We start from the raw sequence: 19,838 nt of genomic DNA on the forward strand, positions 1-19,838 counted from the left end.
ACTAAAATGTGCTTTGTGAGCATCAAAAAAAGGCTGGATTCGGATTGGTGCATCCCTAATAATGGGTGTGATCCTACTGGGTGCTATGAGGAGAGTCAGGGAAATGACACACGAGGAGTTTTGCTTACACTGTAAACGGCGCAAGTGAATGACATTACTCACAGGGATTCGGCTTCATTGCGAGAGAATGTGAGTGCAGACATTTCCCCCGTGATTCAGCCGAGTAATGTCACTTACTTGAAGGGATTACACTGTTAGCAAAGGGCTAGGCGTTTTCGGGGAGATTTGTCACTAATTTCCAACGAGGGTGACAAATCTCCCCTTGTGTCATTGCCCTGAAGAATAGGAGATTCTCCCAGCTTGCCAGTGATAAGGATTCAGTTGTAAGACCAACCATTGCTATTAAAGGAGAACTAAAGGTAGAATCACTGGGGGACAAAATTTTAGGCCCCCCCAAGTGATTTTAATTGCTCATGTGATACTCCAGGCGGAGATCCATTTAGCAGAAATCTGGGCCGTAACGTGACCACACTGGGCTCTCCCACAAAAGGCCTGGTTTATAGCAATTCCTACCCAGAACTCCCCACCCCCTGCTTCCCCAGCTCCCTGGCGGCACATAGGAGATCAAAAGACACAAATTTTAAGGCGACTACCTGGACATCTCCATATTATTACACAAAGAATACAAGCAATAGGGCACTCCTTAAGAAAAATACAAAATTTCATCAAAACCCAACGCTTTTTGGGCCTTAGGGACCTTCATCAGGGGTACATGGGCCTGCATTTTCAATTTCCTTTGCATGTTTTTCTGACACAAGCCCCTAAGGGCCAAAACGCATTGGGTCTGTTAAATGGGTTTTGATTAAATTTTGGGGAGTGGCTGGGGAGGGAGGATTCCTATCACCATATACAGCTATAGAGGAATCACACCCCACAGTCCGGGTCCAAATGTTCCCTGGACCTCCTCCCAAAGGGTCGGCTTCCTCTATAGTTACATCAGTGCTGCACTGGGCCAGGGTATTTCTGTAGGAGCTCATTGGCCATTGTCTTTTTATTCTTGCTCCCCTCTTGTGTCCGGGCCTGGGCAGCCACATGTGCAACAGCCGGATTTTCACTGTGTTCCGCGTGTGCCTGCCTGGCCTGGAACAAAAAGAGAAAAAGGAAAAGGCTGAAGAAGATGTCGACGAGGAGCTTCAACAGAAATAGTCCAGGCTATCAGGTAAATAGCCTAAGCTATTTGGAACCCCCCACTGAATATACCTTTAGTTCTTCTTTAGGAATTCTGTGGATTATTCTCCCTATGCTAAATAGTACTGATTCCATGAGTTAAATCAAATATGGATGCTGATTGTTCTGGGTTCTGGGGCATTATACATGGAATTGGCACTGTATTTATCCTGCTGTGGGTTCTGGGGTATTATACATGGAATTGGCACTGTATTTATCCTGCCGTGGGTTCTGGGGTATTATACATGGAATTGGCACTGTATTTATCCTGCCGTGGGTTCTGGGGTATTATACATGGAATTGGCACTGTATTTATCCTGCTGTGGGTGCTGGGGTATTATACATGGAATTGGCACTGTATTTATCCCGCTGTGGGTTCTGGGGTATTATACATGGAATTGGCACTGTATTTATCCCGCTGTGGGTTCTGGGGTATTATACATGGAATTGGCACTGTATTTATCCTGCTGTGGGTTCTGGGGTATTATACATGGAATTGGCACTGTATTTATCCTGCTGTGGGTGCTGGGGTATTATACATGGAATTGGCGCTGTATTTATCCTGCTGTGGGTTCTGGGGTATTATACATGGAATTGGCGCTGTATTTATCCTGCTGTGTGTTCTGGGGTATTATACATGGAATTGGCACTGTATTTATCCTGCTGTGTGTTCTGGGGTATTATACATGGAATTGGCACTGTATTTATCCTGCTGTGTGTTCTGGGGTATTATACATGGAATTGGCACTGTATTTATCCTGCCGTGGGTTCTGGGGTATTATACATGGAATTGGCACTGTATTTATCCTGCTGTGGGTTCTGGGGTATTATACAGGGAATTGGCACTGTATTTATCCTGCTGTGGGTTCTGGGGTATTATACATGGAATTGGCACTGTATTTATCCTGCTGTGGGTTCTGGGGTATTATACATGGAATTGGCACTGTATTTATCCTGCTGTGGGTTCTGGGGGATTATATATGGAATTGGCACTGTATTTATCTGCTGTGGGTTCTGGGGTATTATACATGGAATTGGCACTGTATTTATCCTGCTGTGGGTTCTGGGGTATTATACATGGAATTGGCACTGTATTTATCCCGCTGTGGGTTCTGGGGTATTATACATGGAATTGGCACTGTATTTATCCTGCTGTGGGTTCTGGGGTATTATATATGGAATTGGCATAAACTATCATTGGAGTAGGACAAAGAAGTTTCTGCTGCTGCTTCCCCCGCTGCCTCCAGAGAAGGATGAAGAAGAATGGAGGAGGAGAAGAAGGCGGCCTCCTACAGAGGAGGAAGATTGCTCAACAAACTTAAACCTGTCTTTACCTTTAATAGGGGCCCTGTCCCCCAATGATCTTCAGGTAGGTGGGGGCTCTGAACCAAAGTTTGTTTTTTCACTTGACATTGTACAATAGTCGGGTGCATACCCACTTAGTAACCACTTCATTATACCACAAACACACATTTTTTTTTTATAGAAGTAATCAATTTATTTGTATAATTAACATTTATTTACATTTTATTTTAAAATGATTTAAACCTTATTAACATTTATCTTTATACAGCGCCCGTGGAGCCATTATACATATATATTCATCGAGTGAAAGGCTTTTCGCTTTGCATATCAAATCCGTGAAAAATAAAAAAAAGCGTTCTCGGCCGCTCGGCATCCGCAAAAGCGAGCGGCCCGGTCATGCCGATATGTAAACGTAAAGTATTTCTTAGCAAGTCATATTTACCAATACTATACACTTTATTGTAAAGTCCGTGGGCCCCAAGACGTGGTAGGGCCAGCAGGCAGCAGGAGGGTCCGTTGTTTTGTTCTTGATAGGAGTGCATAGAACCGTAGGAGTGCCAGAACATTATAATAGCAGCGTGTTTGGGTTTTCTGGAGGAAAGTCGCCTTTGATAGAATATGCATTTACTAAAATCATACATCTATTACTAATCAGCCTATTTCCCCTGTGACAAACATAGTGATTACTAGAATACTCAGTTGGAATCCCATTAATATCACAAATACATTAAATGCATAAGAGAGAGAGTGCTCAGAAGAGGTCTGTGTAGAGCAGCATTATACCGCTGCCGTTTAGATTGAATATTTTACAAATAACCATAGATATTGGGTAGATTAGCGATAATAGTACTAATATAGCCTATGAACGCCTGGAAAGAGAAGCTGCTGCCAATTATTTGGCCATTTTAGCCATCTTTAGCATCCTGAGCGGCAGTATGGCTTCCACCCATGTATCCGGGGAGGTGATCATTTTCTCCCACGTGGTTGCTTCGGCCGCATTGGAGTCCATCCAATCCACCGGGGTTCCATAGCTCTTACCTTAAAGAGAAATACAATGGATCATGCACAACCCAAACTCAACAGTTCTCAAATATTCACGAGATCCCAACTAATTCCATGTTACAGTGCAGATCTGACCATATGGGAACTGAAACCAAATTTCTCAGGATCCCCTAATTACAAGGCCCAGTCATCTAAATATATTTCCCCAGGAACCACACTCACAGGATTAGCAAAGTGCTATTGTGGTTTTATGTTTAACTGGTTCAAATAAAGGTATAGGACCTGTATTCCGGGTATTCCGGATAAGGGGTATTTCTGTAATTTGGATCTCCATACCTTAAGTCTACTAAAAAAATCCATAAAACATTAAACCCAATAGGATTGTTCTGCCCCCAATAAGGGGTAATTATATCTTAGTTGGGGTCAAGTACAGGTACTGTTTTATTATTACAGAGAAAATGGAATCATTTAACCATTAAATAAACCCAATAGGGCTGTTCTGCCCCAATAAGGGGTAATTATATCTTAGTTGGGATCAAGTACAGGTACTGTTTTATTATTACAGAGAAAAAGGAAATCAGTTTTAAAATTTTGATTTAATTAAAATGGAGTCTATGGGAGACTGGCTTTCTGGATAACGGGTTTCCGGATAAGGGATCCCATACCTGTACAAATAGGTATATTGTTACCTATGGGCTGCATTAATAGGTACATTGTTACCGATGGAGATCTTTAATAATTTGGTGTCTATATATGGGGCAATAGAAGCTTATTGGCCCATGTATGGGGCCATCAGGAGGCCCTTTCGTGGCCATCTTGGGCCATCTTGATTTGGCCCAGTCTGTTGGTTGTCAAGGATTCTCTTGTTTGGTGAATTTGCCAAATAAACGGATCAGCCAGATTTAGGCTTGACCTGCTAAAGGCCAGATACAGGATTATGATACAAAACTGTAGCACAGGGGCTTAGGGCAAGCAGATGTTAGGGACTATAGGAACTCACACTTACACAAGGTTGGCATTGGGAACCCAATTCCTGCCAGTGATTGGTTAAATCATTGAACATCATTTTCAACCATAATTTTTCTATATGATACACAATTTTCATGCCTTATGTTAAAGACCAAAATTATAGGAACAGGGAACTCCAGTTTATAAAATAAGTCAATTTTTTTATGCCACATAAAGCCTAAGCCAACAAAGAAATTAGTTTTTGCCTATGCTTTATGTGAAATAAAAGATTTGACATTATTCGTAAACTGGAGTGCCCGGTTCCTCTGATTTTGGTCTAGAACCCAATGGGGACTTGTTGGTAGCCCCCTAACAGTAAGCTCCCAATTATTTAGCTGTACGGTGCCATCCTCACAAGTGTGTAGCTCAGGGGTGGGCAAACTACAGCCCACGGGCCACGTCCGGCCTTTGGTCTTTTTAATCTGGCCCGCTGACTCCGCAAGTCTCATCACGCGAGACTTGGACTGACGAGCAGAGACCAAAAACGAAAACTGCTTCAATCAGCACACTGAACGGCCAAGGTATCTAAAACATTAGCTTTTATTCATTTCCTTTTAAAATGCCTAACGCGTTTCGTGCGCATGGGCACTTAATCATAGGCATGACGAGCAGAGACAGCTTAATGCTGGCCTGGCCCATCTGTTAGCCCCTGAGCCATAACGTTTGCCCTGGTGTAGCTTATGTTAAAGGGCTACTAAAATGTAAAGGTTGTCCCAGCAATTGAGCAGCTTATGTGCCCTTGTATGGGAACCCCCCCCCCCCAATATCTGGCCAAACTAGTGGATCTTATAGTAACAGACTGCCATGGAAAGCGCCCCAGTGTTGCAAGAGGGCCAATAAAGGACCAACCACAGTTATTATCTACATTGTTAAGACTCCGTAGGAAAGAACAGGAGGTCACTTTGCCATAGCCTTCGAAGGCGGCCAGTGGCTTTTTATATAAATCTGTGTTCTGAGAAATTCATGAAAGAAAAGTCTAGAACACATATTTCCCTTTTATTTCATTATTTCCATGTAAAAAATTACCTGTGCCTAAGCCTATCCTTAAGCCTCCCAAAAAGTGATTGGTCAGTTTGTTGTGGTCCCAGACTGTAAGTTCCACACAAGCTTCTTTTAGATCTTCTTTCCTGAACCCATCATAAACCATGGTGTGGTTGAAATAGGGATTCGGGGTCTTGTCTACCGCCCGTGTTTTCTGGCGGCTTTTTCTACTTGTATCAGGAAGGATCGTACTGCGGAAGAAAATAGTGACATAAAGATTATCAGCATGGGAGGAGCTCTGTAGGGCTAAGGTCAATGGTAGGTCCCACATCAGATCTAATAGCCATGTCTATGGTGTTATAGAATGAAGCCTGCCCACCATGTAGCATGGGGAGTCATGATTTCTGATAAGTCTTTACTACCCCACTATCTTGTCCAGCCCCTATAGGGCAGCGGTTCTCAACCTGTGGGTAGCGACCCCTTTGGGGGTCGAACAACCCTTTCACAGGGGTCGCCTAAGACGGAAAACTCATATTTCCGATGGTCTTAGGAATAATTTTATGGTTGGGGGGTCACCACAACATGAGGAACTGTATTAAAGGGTTGCGGCATTAGGAAGGTTGAGAACCACTGCTCTAGGGGGAGTAATGATTTTAGGGCCCTTTAAAAATTTGGAAATGACATTCTTCATATATTGAAAATGCTTATCAGTTAATGCCCCAATGGATCCCTCCTCTACGCCCTGAATCCCAAAATCATAGGGTCTACTTCTCCTACATGTCCCTGGGACCTGCCAACTAATTAGAATGGGGCCCCAATTAAAAAAACATAAATAAAAAGATTTAAAAGTCTAAATGGACCAAGCCCAGCCTGGCCCAAACAAGCCCACCCTTTGTAGACCCACAAATCTGGATGTTCTGAAGGTATACGGAGACCCTGACTACCCCTGGTGATGGCCCTGCTGGGGAAATGCCAGTAAAGGAAAAGAACACAATCCCTAGGCCAGTTGCCATATGTTGGGGTCTAACCAGTATAAACAGCAATACGAATTTGATTTACCATTTGATAAAGGAGTTTATTTTGTTTCCTCTAAGCATGGGGAGATTAGTGCATTCCTTTAGCCATATATGCACCTCGCCCGTCCCAGCATTCTTAGCACCTGCAACATAAAACACATGTCCCACCATCACACTTCTGCTCGACAGGCCTCACTGCATGCAATGCCCAACTGAGTAGTAACGAAGAGGGCAAATGTTCATTATAACGTTTCTTACCTGCCAACAAGACTGTTGCAAAGAATAGCAAAAAAAACAGCAAGTTTATGAATAATTAAGTGGTGGGAGGGGCAAACATGACCGGGATGTCCAGAATGGTTATCTTGGCAAGTCTGAGGCTTGTACATACCCGTGAAGGCTTCTGGGACATATTTCAGAGCTAATTTCATCTCCCCTCTGTTTTCCAGCCCAATTCCAGCAGCGGGTGTCTATAGGTGGGATTGGGTCAAAGAAAAGGGAAATTAGCAGGCTGAACGTCATTTTTTGAAAAATAACAGCTATGAGGTTGGGTTGGGCTTGCCACCAGTTTGGTTTTGACCCGAACAGTTTATCTTAGTTCTGTTCGGGTCTCAACTGTGGTTTTCAGCCTTGTGAAACCCAAAAATAATCTCAACGTGGCTTAGTTATCAAGTAGAATTTATTTCTAATTATTACAGAAAGATAAAAGCAAATTTCAGAGCTTTAGGGATATCTAGTATAACAGATCCCATGCTTGTAATTATAGGATTGGACAGGCGGAATATAGACAGAACTAGGGCTTCCAACCATCTGGTTTTTAACTGGACATCCCACTTTTCCAAAGGGCTGGCCAGTTCAAAACATTCTGAAAGATGAACAGAAATGCAGCCAATTGCGTCTAAGTAATGCAGTAACTCCGCCCCGGGATCATAAACCATCTGACCACATCATGTCTGACCCCGATGTCATCATGCCCACCCCTAGCTTTACTGCCCCACCCCTGATGCCATTAGCCCTTCCCCCTTTGTTAGTGTTTAGCCACTAGGTGGCATACCTAAGATGGGCTCAGCAGCAAACTGTAGAGGGGAAACCATATTTTTTTTTATTCCCTTCTTTATGAAATTGTGTTGCCTTCAGTAGGGGTCAAATCTGAATTGACAAACCAGTGAAGCCTCTTTCAAGATGGCTTCACCACACAAAAAGGAGATGTGAGTAGTGCTAAGAGGCTACTAAGAATCTGTTTTTGGGAGGGCGGTGTTTGAGGCGCTTACCCGAGGCTGCAGTGGGTACCAGTTCATCTGCTTATTACTCCAGTCCCAAGATGCCAAGTTAACATCCACTTCTCCTAGAAAACTGTTGCGCCCCAGGACGTCATGGTGCCAGACCGAGAGGTTTAGCGTTTGACTCAAGAGAGCGTTCTTGCTGATTTTATACTACAACAGAGAAAACAAAGAAAAAAAAATTGCAAGAGATGAGGTTCAGTTGTGCTTCCAGTCCATACTGCTCCCAAGCTACTGAAACCTACTGAAGAGCAGAAGTGGTAGTGTTGTGTTTGTGTGCCTCCATCAGAACCTACGGGAAGCACAGGCAATTTGTGGGCAAAAGGCCTACTGCATGTATGGCAAAGATCGATGGCAGATCATTTGGGGGGGGGGGGGGGTATAACGTCCTTCCTCAGGTGTAACAAAAGCAAAACCAAAAGCTTGTGCTACAAAACTTTTTGTAATAAACCCAGTAGGGTGTTTGCCCTTAGATTGTGTGTGCTTCTCCCAGTTGTTGAGATGTGTTGTGACATTGTTGTGAGGCAGGGATCCCCAACCTTTATTACTCGCGAGCCACACTCAGATGTAAAAAGTGTTGGGGAGCCACACAAGCATGAAAAGTTCCTTGGGGGTGCCAAATAAGGGCTGTGATTGGCTATTTGGTAGCCCCATGTGACTGCTGGCCGGCAGGAGGCTCTGCTTGGGGTAAAACGGTGTCTTTGTGCTTCCAAAACTTGTCTCCAAGCCAGAAATGTAAAAATGGCACCTACTTTGAGGCCACAAGGAGCAACATCAAAGGGTTGGTGAGCAACATGTTGCCCCAGAGCCACTGGTTGGGGATCACTGGCTTGGAGCAACATGGCAGTCACAGCACTGGATCACACCTTCATGTAGCATTGTGCCAGAAACCTAATTCATATTTCTATTCCCTCATCAAAATATTCTTGTAGATGTTCATTCATTTGTTATTCATTTTTCCCTACTAATAAGTTGGTGCCCCTTCAGTATTTTGTGTACTCGGATTATTCTGCCCTGAGAGAGAGAGAGAGAGAGAGAGAGAGAGAGAGAGAGAGAGAGAGAGAGAGAGAGAGAAATGTACCCCCCTATTGGAAGAAAGTATAAGGATATTAGAGCCCAATATAAAGGTACAATGTCAAAGGCTGAATACAGGGCTGGGAATGCCAAGGCAAAGTCCGATATTCTCATAATTTACAAAAATTAAAATATACAGGCGTGACAAATTGATATATTTTGGAGTGTGTATTATAAGGATGTAGTTCAGTGGTTATCACTGCTGTATTCTGTGTATTCGATTGAGAGAGATTTTAGAATCTGTTTTGTACCCTTAGAACATCATTGTAGACAGGATTCAAAGTCTTCTTCTTGACTCCCGTTTTTCTCTTTCCCATTTTTGCCTTTTCTGGAAGTAGATAGGCTTTCACATAGCTAAAAATGAGCGATACAGAGTATTAATAAAAGGATAATAAAAGTAAATACATGTCTATATATACTGTATGTATATTATGTGCAGGCATCTAAACCTAAGACTTGGCCTATAGGGGGAGATATTAAATCAGGTCAGTTTGAGCTAAACTCTTTTGTTAGCCCATATGAGACCAAAAATGCAATCAATGAATGGATAGGATTCTGATTGGACATGGCGGACAGTGTCAGGCTGGGATGCCAGGGGCCCACCAGGAAACCTCAGACCATGGGCCCACTCTCCAAACAGTTTTTCCTCATTCAATCTCCTCTTCTCCTGGTCTTTTTTCTTTACATACTCTATTATTATTATATCTATTCAGCCTCTTGGTTCCCATACAGAAATAGGGACTGAATATGAAAAAGGCTAAATGGTAAGAAGCAGGAGGGCCCATCGGGAGTTTTCCTGGTACCCAGGTAGGCCAGTCTGACACTGATGGTGGAAAGTATGGAACCAGAGCAACAACCCACAGTTGTGGTCATGTTGGGATTATATTCAAGTGATAATCTGCTATTTCCAAAGATGTTTAGAGTAAATATTCCCAGGAAGCAGTGAGTGGAGGACTGGCCAGACCGGGGGTGAGCGAGTGTAGGACTGGCCAGACCGGGGGTGAGCGAGTGTAGGACTGGCCAGACCGGGGGTGAGCGAGTGTAGGACTGGCCAGACCGGGGGTGAGCGAGTGTAGGACTGGCCAGACCGGGGGTGAGCGAGTGTAGGACAGGCCAGACCGGGGGTGAGCGAGTGTAGGACAGGCCAGACCGGGGGTGAGCAAGTGTAGGACAGGCCAAACCGGGGGTGAGCAAGTGTAGGACAGGCCAAACCGGGGGTGAGCGAGTGTAGGACAGGCCAAACCGGGGGTGAGCGAGTGTAGGACAGGCCAGACCGGGGGTGAGCAAGTGTAGGACAGGCCAAACCGGGGGTGAGCGAGTGTAGGACAGGCCAAACCGGGGGTGAGTGAGTGTAGGACAGGCCAAACCGGGGGTGAGCGAGTGTAGGACAGGCCAAACCGGGGGTGAGTGAGTGTAGGACAGGCCAAACCGGGGGTGAGCGAGTGTAGGACAGGCCAAACCGGGGGTGAGCGAGTGTAGGACAGGCCAAACCGGGGGTGAGTGAGTGTAGGACTGGCCAGACCAGGGGTGAGTGAGTGTAGTACAGGCCAGACCAGGGGTGAGTGGGACGCAGTTGGTCAGCTTGAATATATTGCAATGTATGGACAAACAATCCCTGTTATTTCATAGCTAAATGAACAACATGACTTAATGTTTTTAATAAATTGATGAGTGCAGAGGACCTCTTGTTTTTGTTTGCTAGGGTCTTGTTTACCTTAGAAACAAGACAGTGGTCCGAATTAGAGACTAGAATATGAATAGGAGGAGGGACTGAACAGAAAGATACGAAATAAAAAGTAACGATAATAAAATATTAAGCTCACAGCTTTTTTTTAGCTGCTGTCAGTGACCTCCAATTGAAAGCTGGATAGATGTAGAAGGCAAATAATTCAAAAACTATAAAAAATAAACAATGAAGACCAATTGCAAAGTTATCTTCAAAGGTGAACAACCCATTTAAGTTACATAATTGTGGGCAAAAACTCTTGATACTGTAAACATTGACTTACAATTACTTAAGAAATTAAATCATTTCATACAGGGTACCACATGTATCATTACTCTTTTGAGAAACAATAGAACCAAGCGGTAAGGGAACAGTGCCGGGTACAAAGTGCAAGGGAGGGCCCCTAACCTTTGGCCTCAGGTACTTACGGGTCCGATCGCTGTTTCTTAACGTCCGCCGCAGCCAAATCTTTGCACTGGCTGACAAAGACCTGAAACTCCTGCAGGTTATCGGCGTAATCTAAAGCAAACTGGATGTTACCCTTGATGTCCACATTGCCGAAATCTCCACTGTAGATGCTCATGACGCTTCCACTAACCTAATTAAAAGGCAGGAATGGCAATGCTCGAGTTAAACGAGGAATAATGCAGGTATCCTATAGGCTGTATGTCCAGCCTTCCTAGCCAAGAAAAACAGGTGGAACATGACCCAGTAGAGTATGTCATAGTCTGGGGTAGAATCTGTTTTAGAGCCATGTAGGCTATGGGGCACGGGGAAAGCACTCTGTCCTGGTAGCAGCGGGTGGGGAGACATATTGGTAGAGATAGTCACTGCTGATGTCCTGCACCAAGTTATTGTGGCACAGAACACCAAGAGATGGCCGTTCTTCACCAAAGAGATACAGCCTGCATTAGAGAATGTTACAGTTGTCGCATTTGTAGCCAGTTACATTCATACAGGGAGTCTGCAGGCCACTATTGAAGCCACTCAGTATTTATACTCCCCCCCCCCAGCCTAATATGGCTCATGGGCAGAATACAAGGTTAACCCACAGCAGATTGTCCAGAGGAGACTGGAGAAACCAATGGTTCTTCTTCAGAGTTTGGAAAAATTTTAGCTTCTAGCATCCAGCCAGTTTAGCAGGCTGAAGAGATAGTTACTTCTATAGTTCTACAACAAGCAGGGCACAGGATTACCTACTCTAGATCATCTACATAGGCCCCTTAAATGGGCAAAAGGGGCATTTACCCATAGCCCACCGGGACAAGAGGCCCATCATCAGAACTTTATCCGGTAGGAATTTTGAATAAAGCATCCCTTAGAATTGGCAGAGCTCTACAACATAAATGTTTACATTTATTTTCTGTTTTTAGAGATTTTTCTAACAAAAAGCTGGTATATTTTTGGCTGTCGATCCAGGGTGGCGCACTTGGACCTCACATCTACTTCAGTAAGTGCAAACCATTTTTGCAATGTCTTCCTCATTATAATTTAAGTTTAAGTGCTTATGGTTCATTCTGTCCCAAGTTTCCTGAGGCTGTGGGGGGCCACCATTGAGATTTTTTACCATGGGCTCCCTTGTACCAGAGAGTGGCCCTACTGAAAGAAGCATTCTGTCCCCCTTGGCCACTTGTATGTCCACTCTGTGCACAATCCTCTTAAAATTGCCCAATGCAGGAAACCTTCTCCATCTAATGGAGATGGAATGGGCGCCACATCAACAATTTTGGTCCATTAGCTTTTAGCTGCACCCTTGTCTAAAACCTGACAGATGGCAATTTCCAAAACAGTTGGGATCCCAAGGACTTCCTATCTATTCTCTGAAACAAGGGAATAGCTAGAAACCCCTCCCAGCCAAGGTTGGGTAAGTAAACTAGGAACAGATGGACACACAATGCTACAGTTGGCCTTCATCAAACCACAAGGTTTTTTGGTTTAACAGTTCAGTTAAAAAAGGAAAAAAGGCATTTTGGCACGTTCATATAACACAGGGGTCCCCAACCACCGGCCCGGGGACCAGTGCCGGGCCGTGGGTGCTGAACTGGGCCTCCTCTGGTCCCAATTACCTGTGATCCACACTCCATGACAACAGATATGCGAAGCCCAGGGAACTTTCTACTGATTGCGAAAAGGACCAAAGTAAATAAAGGTCCCCATACACATTAAGATGAGATTGCCAAGCAAGCGGATCTTCACCCGATATCCCCACCTACGGGTGGGTGATATCAGGGAACATGTAGGCTAATTCGATCGTTTGGCAAAAGATCGATTTATATTGGCGCAATAGGGCAGTTGGTTCGGGTACCGTATCAACGAGCCGATGCGGTCCCCGATCCAACTGAATATTTTAACCAGCCCGATCGATATCTGCCCAATTTCAGGCCAGATATCGGTCGGGCAGGCCCCTCATTTCTGCCCCTACACAGGCCTATAAGCTGCTGAATCGGTCTAAGGGACCCATCTCAGCAGCTACAATCGGCCCGTGTATGGGCACCTTTAAGCTCCATATTAAGAGTCAAGGGATGTCAACACTTAGGTGGGAGTAAGAAGAGCATGGGAACTGGGCGCATCTAGTTGCAGGGAAATAAGCTCAGGTCTATACCCACCACCCCATGGTCCTCTGAAAAATTGTCTTGCTTAAACCTGGGTCCATGGTGCAAAAAAGGTTGGAGACCACGGATATAACACATCCAAGGTTAGCTACAACAATACCAAGTACACATGGACAGGGTTAGTGGAAGCAGGGTGTTAACGGTAGTTAAAGGTGTACATACAGAAGATAAGGAGGCCATGCCAGAGGAGCCGCTAAGATTGGTTAGAGAACTGGGGCTCTTCTTGTGTCTGCCAAGCTGAAAACTGCTTTCTGATGCTGAATCTGTCTCTCTGCCATCAGTCTACAAGACATTATACATATACACGGCATGTTAATACACAAGTGATACATTGAAATGGCGGTAAAATCATTACGCTGGTACATTTTAGAACAGACATAGGCCCCTGAGCCCCTCTAGCTGCTGTTTGACTCACATTCCCAGCATCCCCAGTGGTTGCAGGGAGTAGTAGTTTAGCTAAACTGAAGGTGTCCCAAATACCCTGTTGGTGGACACCATAGGTAGAGATAGTAACTGGTCTTAGACTTGCATTGGCTAGCATCAGTCTGTAACTATCTAAGGCTTTATTTAGAATAGCCTTGAAATTGCTATAGCAGATAGCCAGCCCTTTAAAGGGTAGGGTTTACCTGTTTATGGAAAGGTTGGGCCCTTTACATTCAAGGCATCCCTGCTTATGAATAGGGGTATTTTCCCTATAAAAGGCTCATAGGAAAGGTAAATATAGGTTCATAGCTGGGGGGGCCCAGTGGCTGTACGGGACATTGAAATATATTACAGTTATGGTTTCCATTAGTTCCTTTATCACATTTACTAATAATATTTTAGACACTGGTTATTGAGATATATCAGTAAAACAATGTTAAAAATATAAAGCAAAATCGGGTTACATTTTAGTAGTTTTTAGCCACTAACAGCGATGTTAATATACATTCTACACTGAACGCCAACAGGGTGGGAGGGAAGGTTTGATCGTATCAGAATCACAAACTGGAATAACAGAACGCTATTGCACCGATTCTGAACCTTTTGGTTGGAACTCAAATATGGGTCTCCATGATTCCCTCTAATCATGGGAAGCCGCTTCCAACAGACGCAAATGAGGTCCATAAGTGGTTTCAAGGCAATATTTTGGGGGGTGAAGATCATTCCCTGAGAAGAAGTTTAGGAAACACAGACCTATAGTAACTGGTAACGTAGCCAATAAGTTCCACCTTATCCTGGGGGCAGACTTTGGTGTAACTCTTAGTAATGATTGCTGTACGTCCCCCCCCCCGCCTCCCATGTAGCCTCTCTGTACCTATCGGCACCTAATTTAGATTATTACTCTATGGGGAAGAGGAAGCTCAATTAGCAGCACTAACGAATGGCAAAACACAAACATTAGGAACACCTGTGTAGGTACTTCAGGATTTTTTCCTCCTATATTGTCCCTAGCAGCAATGTAAAATAAGAGTATAGAGAAGTCCTGGATATTCCAGGAGTCACCCAGATGTATATACATGCATCGGACCCCTTATCCGGAAACCCATTATCCAGAAAGTTCCGAATTATGGAAAGGCCATCTCCCACAGACTCCATTTTAATCAAATAATTCACATTTTAAAAAATGATTCCCTTTTCTCTATAATAATAAAACAGTACCTGTACTTGATCCCAACTAAGATATAATTACCCCTTATTGGGGGCAGAACAGCCCTATTGGGTTTATTTAATGGTTAAATGATTCCCTTTTCTCTGTAATAATAAAACAGTACCTGTACTTGATCCCAGCTAAGATATAATTACCCCTTATTGGGGGCAGAACAGTCCTATTGGGTTTATTTAATGGTTAAATGATTCCCTTTTCTCTGTAATAATAAAACAGTACCTGTACTTGATCCCAACTAAGATATAATTACCCCTTATTGGGGGCAGAACAGCCCTATTGGGTTTATTTAATGGTTAAATGATTCCCTTTTCTCTGTAATAATAAAACAGTACCTGTACTTGATCCCAGCTAAGATATAATTACCCCTTATTGGGGGCAGAACAGCCCTATTGGGTTTATTTAATGGTTAAATGATTCCCTTTTCTCTGTAATAATAAAACAGTACCTGTACTTGATCCCAACTAAGATATAATTACCCCTTATTGGGGGCAGAAAAGCCCTATTGGGTTTAATTACTGTTAAAATAATTTTTTTTAGTAGACTTAAGGTAGGAGATCCAAATTACGGAAAGATCCCTTATCTGAAAACCCCCCAGATCCCGAGCATTCTGTATAATGGGTCCCATACCTGTACTGGCTGGGGCAGAGCTGGAGGCACGGTTGGGGGAAACACCTCCTGGAGACTGGCATCACAGTGGCCAGTAAATCCCGGGTTCTAGAGCACTTTAGTATTTTTTCCCCTACAATTTAGGATGCTGGAAGTCTTCATTTCTCTTTCTTCTCTAACCCTAGACCCTGGCCAGAACTTTGATCTCATTGTCTAATTTTATTGATTTTCTCCAGAAACAAAGTTCCGACCCCCAGCAGACTTACATCGTCATTGAGGAAGGAGGGCACCGATTGGCTCAGTCGCTTTAGTTTCTCTGGATCGGAAAAATGACTTCTCTCCGGAACGACTTTATCTGCACGGACTAAGCACAGGCTGGATTTCAGTAAATAACGGACAGTGATTACAAACACATTCATATAAATATATATCTTTCTGTACAACATTTCAGGACTCTCTTGGTTAAAAACATGAGTGGGACCAAAAGGAACCAAAAGTACATAAAGGGGAACTCCACCCAAACGCAACTTGAGCTTTTTGAATAGTAAACAATTTCAATGCAATATACATCAATTAAAAAATCTGCAGCCTTTTCATGATGTTTAATGTAATAATCTGGTTTGGAACAGTTCCCAGACATACCTGTAAAGGTAACAATTCTACACATACCATATAAATGCCATTGAAAATAGCAATTAAAAAGTATTAAAAAGAACTCTCTAAATGAGAGAAGCCGATATTTACCCTCTTCGTAGGTATGGTCCCTATCCTCCTTCGGAACAGTAATGTCGTCTTGGTCTGTTTATGGAAGAAGGTACAAAGGGAACAATGGACTTGAGGTTGCAGACATATAATTACAAAATGGAAAATACAGTTTTGAAAGGATGTTAGTGACTTTTTACTAAAAGGGACAGGAAAGCTTAAACCCAAGTAGTTATTTATTTGAAAGGTTATGGAGCATTTAGAGACTGGAGAAAAACACAGGAACGGAATATGGATTTACTTTTTATCCTAGGTTTTATTCCTTTTGCTGATGGTATTTCCCCCACTCACCCCAAGTCCCCCCCTAACTGGCCTTCAGGCTGGGCCCCCTTAGCCCATAACAAGGTTACAGATATATAGAAACATTGGGGTAACAGTCACCCCGCTATAGTTCCAGGGGTACCCAGGGCACAAATAAGCACTCACCCCAAATCCCCCCCTAACTGGCCTTCAGGCTGGGCCCCCTTAGCCCATAACAAGGTAAAGATATATAGAAACATTGGGGTAACAGTCACCCCGCTATAGTTCCAGGGGTACCCAGGGCACAAATAAGCACTCACCCCAAATCCCCCCCTAACTGGCCTTCAGGCTGGGCCCCCTTAGCCCATAACAAGGTTACAGATATTTAGAAACATTGGGGTAACAGTCACCCTGCTATAGTTCCAGGGGTACCCAGGGCACAAATAAGCACTCACCCCAAATCCCCCCCTAACTGGCCTTCAGGCTGGGCCCCCTTAGCCCATAACAAGGTTACAGATATATAGAAACATTGGGGTAACAGTCACCCCGCTATAGTTCCAGGGGTACCCAGGGCACAAATAAGCACTCACCCCAAATCCCCCCCTAACTGGCCTTCAGGCTGGGCCCCCTTAGCCCATAACAAGGTTACAGATATATAGAAACATTGGGGTAACAGTCACCCCGCTATAGTTCCAGGGGTACCCAGGGCACAAATAAGCACTCACCCCAAATCCCCCCCTAACTGGCCTTCAGGCTGGGCCCCCTTAGCCCATAACAAGGTTACAGATATATAGAAACATTGGGGTAACAGTCACCCCGCTATAGTTCCAGGGGTACCCAGGGCACAAATAAGCACTCACCCCAAATCCCCCCCTAACTGGCCTTCAGGCTGGGCCCCCTTAGCCCATAAATACATATTTAGAAACATTAAGGTAACAGAATATCCTTGAAGCATAGACACAATACAATTCAGGTTATTGCTGCCTGTGTATATGTGTATGTGAGTCACTATTAATGCCATAGAATATACAATAAGTCTAGAGCTTTACTGTTCCTTCAAGGGGACACAGACTAATATACAAGAGCATGTTGTGACAATCCATGATAACAAGCAACATGACGTTTTTCCCAACTTTTCTCAGACATTTGGGGGAATCCATTTTTTTTTCTCTGCCCAGAAATTTCAAACCACAAAAAAAGTCGTGGTGCAAATTTTCCAGTTCTATTCGTCTATACCAGGCATAGGTACAAATACATTTATAACAGGTATAGATGATTTCCTTAAAAAAAAGAATTTGGGTTTCATGTTAGCTTTTTGTGTGGGTGACAGTTCCCCTTTAATATGGAAACTGGCCTGTAGCCAAGTACTGAGCTTGTAGCAACACACTCTCATACAGCAACGGGGAGTTCTAAGGGCAAATGGGAAGCTTATAATAGAACTACAGTCTATCCTATGGGTGCATGTAATAAGGGACGCAAATGGAATACAGAATAATGTTCAATAGACAGTTGAGAATTTTTCCATTAACGCCATTTATTACATGCGCCTCTATATGCTGTGCTATTTGTGAACTTACCTTACAAATGCTGAAATAAAGGTTTTGGGCATTAAACATATACAGTAAATGGCTCCCTGCATTGGGACATGCACTTAACCATCTCCGTATAAAGCCAACAAGGCTCACAATCAGGCAATGGCAGCTACTGATCCCAAGCATTCTGAGCACCCCATTAGTAGCAGCCAATCACTATGAAGTAGGCAAGGCATAGAATAATCTCATATTTGTGTCTCCCCCCCCATCCCGTTCAAGCCTTGACCCTCAGGAGCGATGTCCAGGGTCGGACTGGGCTGTCGGGACACCGGTAAAAAAACCCGGTGGGCCCCAGCTGACTATTCCTCCCCGACGCGTTAAACTTATGCGCTTAGGGGAGGATGTTGGGTGGGGGACCCAGCGGGGGGTCAGGGAGGCTGGGGGGGGAGGGAGGCTCTGTGGGGGGGGGAGCCCTGCATCCCCCGGTCCGACCCTGGCGATGTCACAATTACTATCCTGCCCAAACGTTCTGTACTCAAAATTCCGCTGCCATAAATACAAGCAAATCCTCTACTATTAACAGAAATGCTCTTTATTTTAGATCTCAATGCGCTGATGAATTCACCAGAGGGCGGAACCACAAATGGCAGATGTACGGGAAGAAGCAACAATGGAGTTAAGCAACTGATCCGCTCGGCTGCAAGGAACTGAAGTTAACGAGAGTATTATATAGCGAGAGCTGTTTTTGAAAAGTAAAAATCACTTATTATTGTAAAATACATAAATTTCAGATAAACGCATGTTATTTACAAATAAGCTCAACCTGCCAATCACATTTCAGTGGAAAGTAACACTAAAATACATGTCCGTGGCCTTCCCACAAGATTTATATTGCTCCCTGGGCATGGCTACAAATAGGTTATACCACTCTCTCTGGGGAGTGCTGCGCTATACAGTCACTGAGCCTTTTTGCCCCTTATTAATGATATATAGTGCTACAGCCTCTTTAAAAACCATAAATACCTGCCACTCCGGTTGTTCAAAGGTTAATAATGAGGCACAGCATCTCCTTAATCAGGTGGGATTCCTTCTCCTCCTCTAACCCACTCGGCCCCCTCCCTCAGGAATTTTCTTTGGCTGTTGGCTACGGAGCATGCTCAGTTCAGGTTACTAAACACGCCCTCCAGTCTAGCAGCCAATGCAGAGATGGAATTGCTGGTTCCAATAGAAACTTTGCTCTAGCCGTCTGCTCCTATTTTTCCTCCTATCTAATCTCCTGAGCTCACCTTTACCATTACACGGCACAATCTAAGCAGGACTTTTTAATAAAGTAAATTCTGCCTGTGTAAGGCTGCATTCAGTATATTGTTTTATACAGCAGTCAGACTTATGTTACTAAGGAAACAGAGTTTCCCTGCTGATTTGGACGGAGTATTTCATGTTTAAGTTGCTGCAATGCATTTCACTGAACTTACGTTATGTATTTTTTTTCAGTCCTGTGGGAAAACATAAAATGGGGTTCTACTGGCAATAATAATGTAACTACATTTTATCGTATCAATAAAAAAAGTCTTTTATATTTAGTGTTACTGTCCAGTAAAATGCAGTAGGTACAAACGACCAAAGTCCAACTGCTCATATATAAGTTGGCAGGTTTAGACCTTCACAGATAACTGAATGTTATATGATGGTCCATGAAGGTCAAATCTATGGCATTTTCATACATGGGCAACATTAAAATAAACAGCAATATATATATATATTACACAAATATCCTGGATAACACAATATTGTACAGGTATAGGACCCATTATCCAGAATG

The 19,838-nt window shown here is 43.7% G+C and overlaps 1 protein-coding gene across 8 annotated transcripts in view; it reads right to left on the reverse strand.

The window, feature by feature from the left end:
- Positions 1 to 2,699: 2,699 nt before the first annotated feature.
- The window catches only part of sytl2 (synaptotagmin like 2), a 62,060-nt gene continuing 44,921 nt past the window's right edge, over positions 2,700 to 19,838 (reverse strand). For 6 of the 8 annotated variants that reach the window (XM_018091183.2, XM_018091182.2, XM_012956803.3 and 3 more), the window contains 10 exons: positions 16,227 to 16,280; positions 15,749 to 15,846; positions 13,391 to 13,510; positions 11,045 to 11,214; positions 9,142 to 9,244; positions 7,808 to 7,969; positions 6,928 to 7,006; positions 6,583 to 6,682; positions 5,569 to 5,774; positions 2,711 to 3,570 (listed from right to left, as the gene is read on the reverse strand). In XM_018091183.2, the coding sequence (XP_017946672.2) occupies positions 3,425 to 3,570; positions 5,569 to 5,774; positions 6,583 to 6,682; positions 6,928 to 7,006; positions 7,808 to 7,969; positions 9,142 to 9,244; positions 11,045 to 11,214; positions 13,391 to 13,510; positions 15,749 to 15,846; positions 16,227 to 16,280 (1,238 nt within the window). In that variant the 3' untranslated portion in view covers positions 2,711 to 3,424. 8 annotated transcript variants of the gene reach the window in all.

This window comes from Xenopus tropicalis, chromosome 2, assembly GCF_000004195.4.
Source record: "Xenopus tropicalis strain Nigerian chromosome 2, UCB_Xtro_10.0, whole genome shotgun sequence".
NCBI lineage: Eukaryota > Metazoa > Chordata > Amphibia > Anura > Pipidae > Xenopus > Xenopus tropicalis.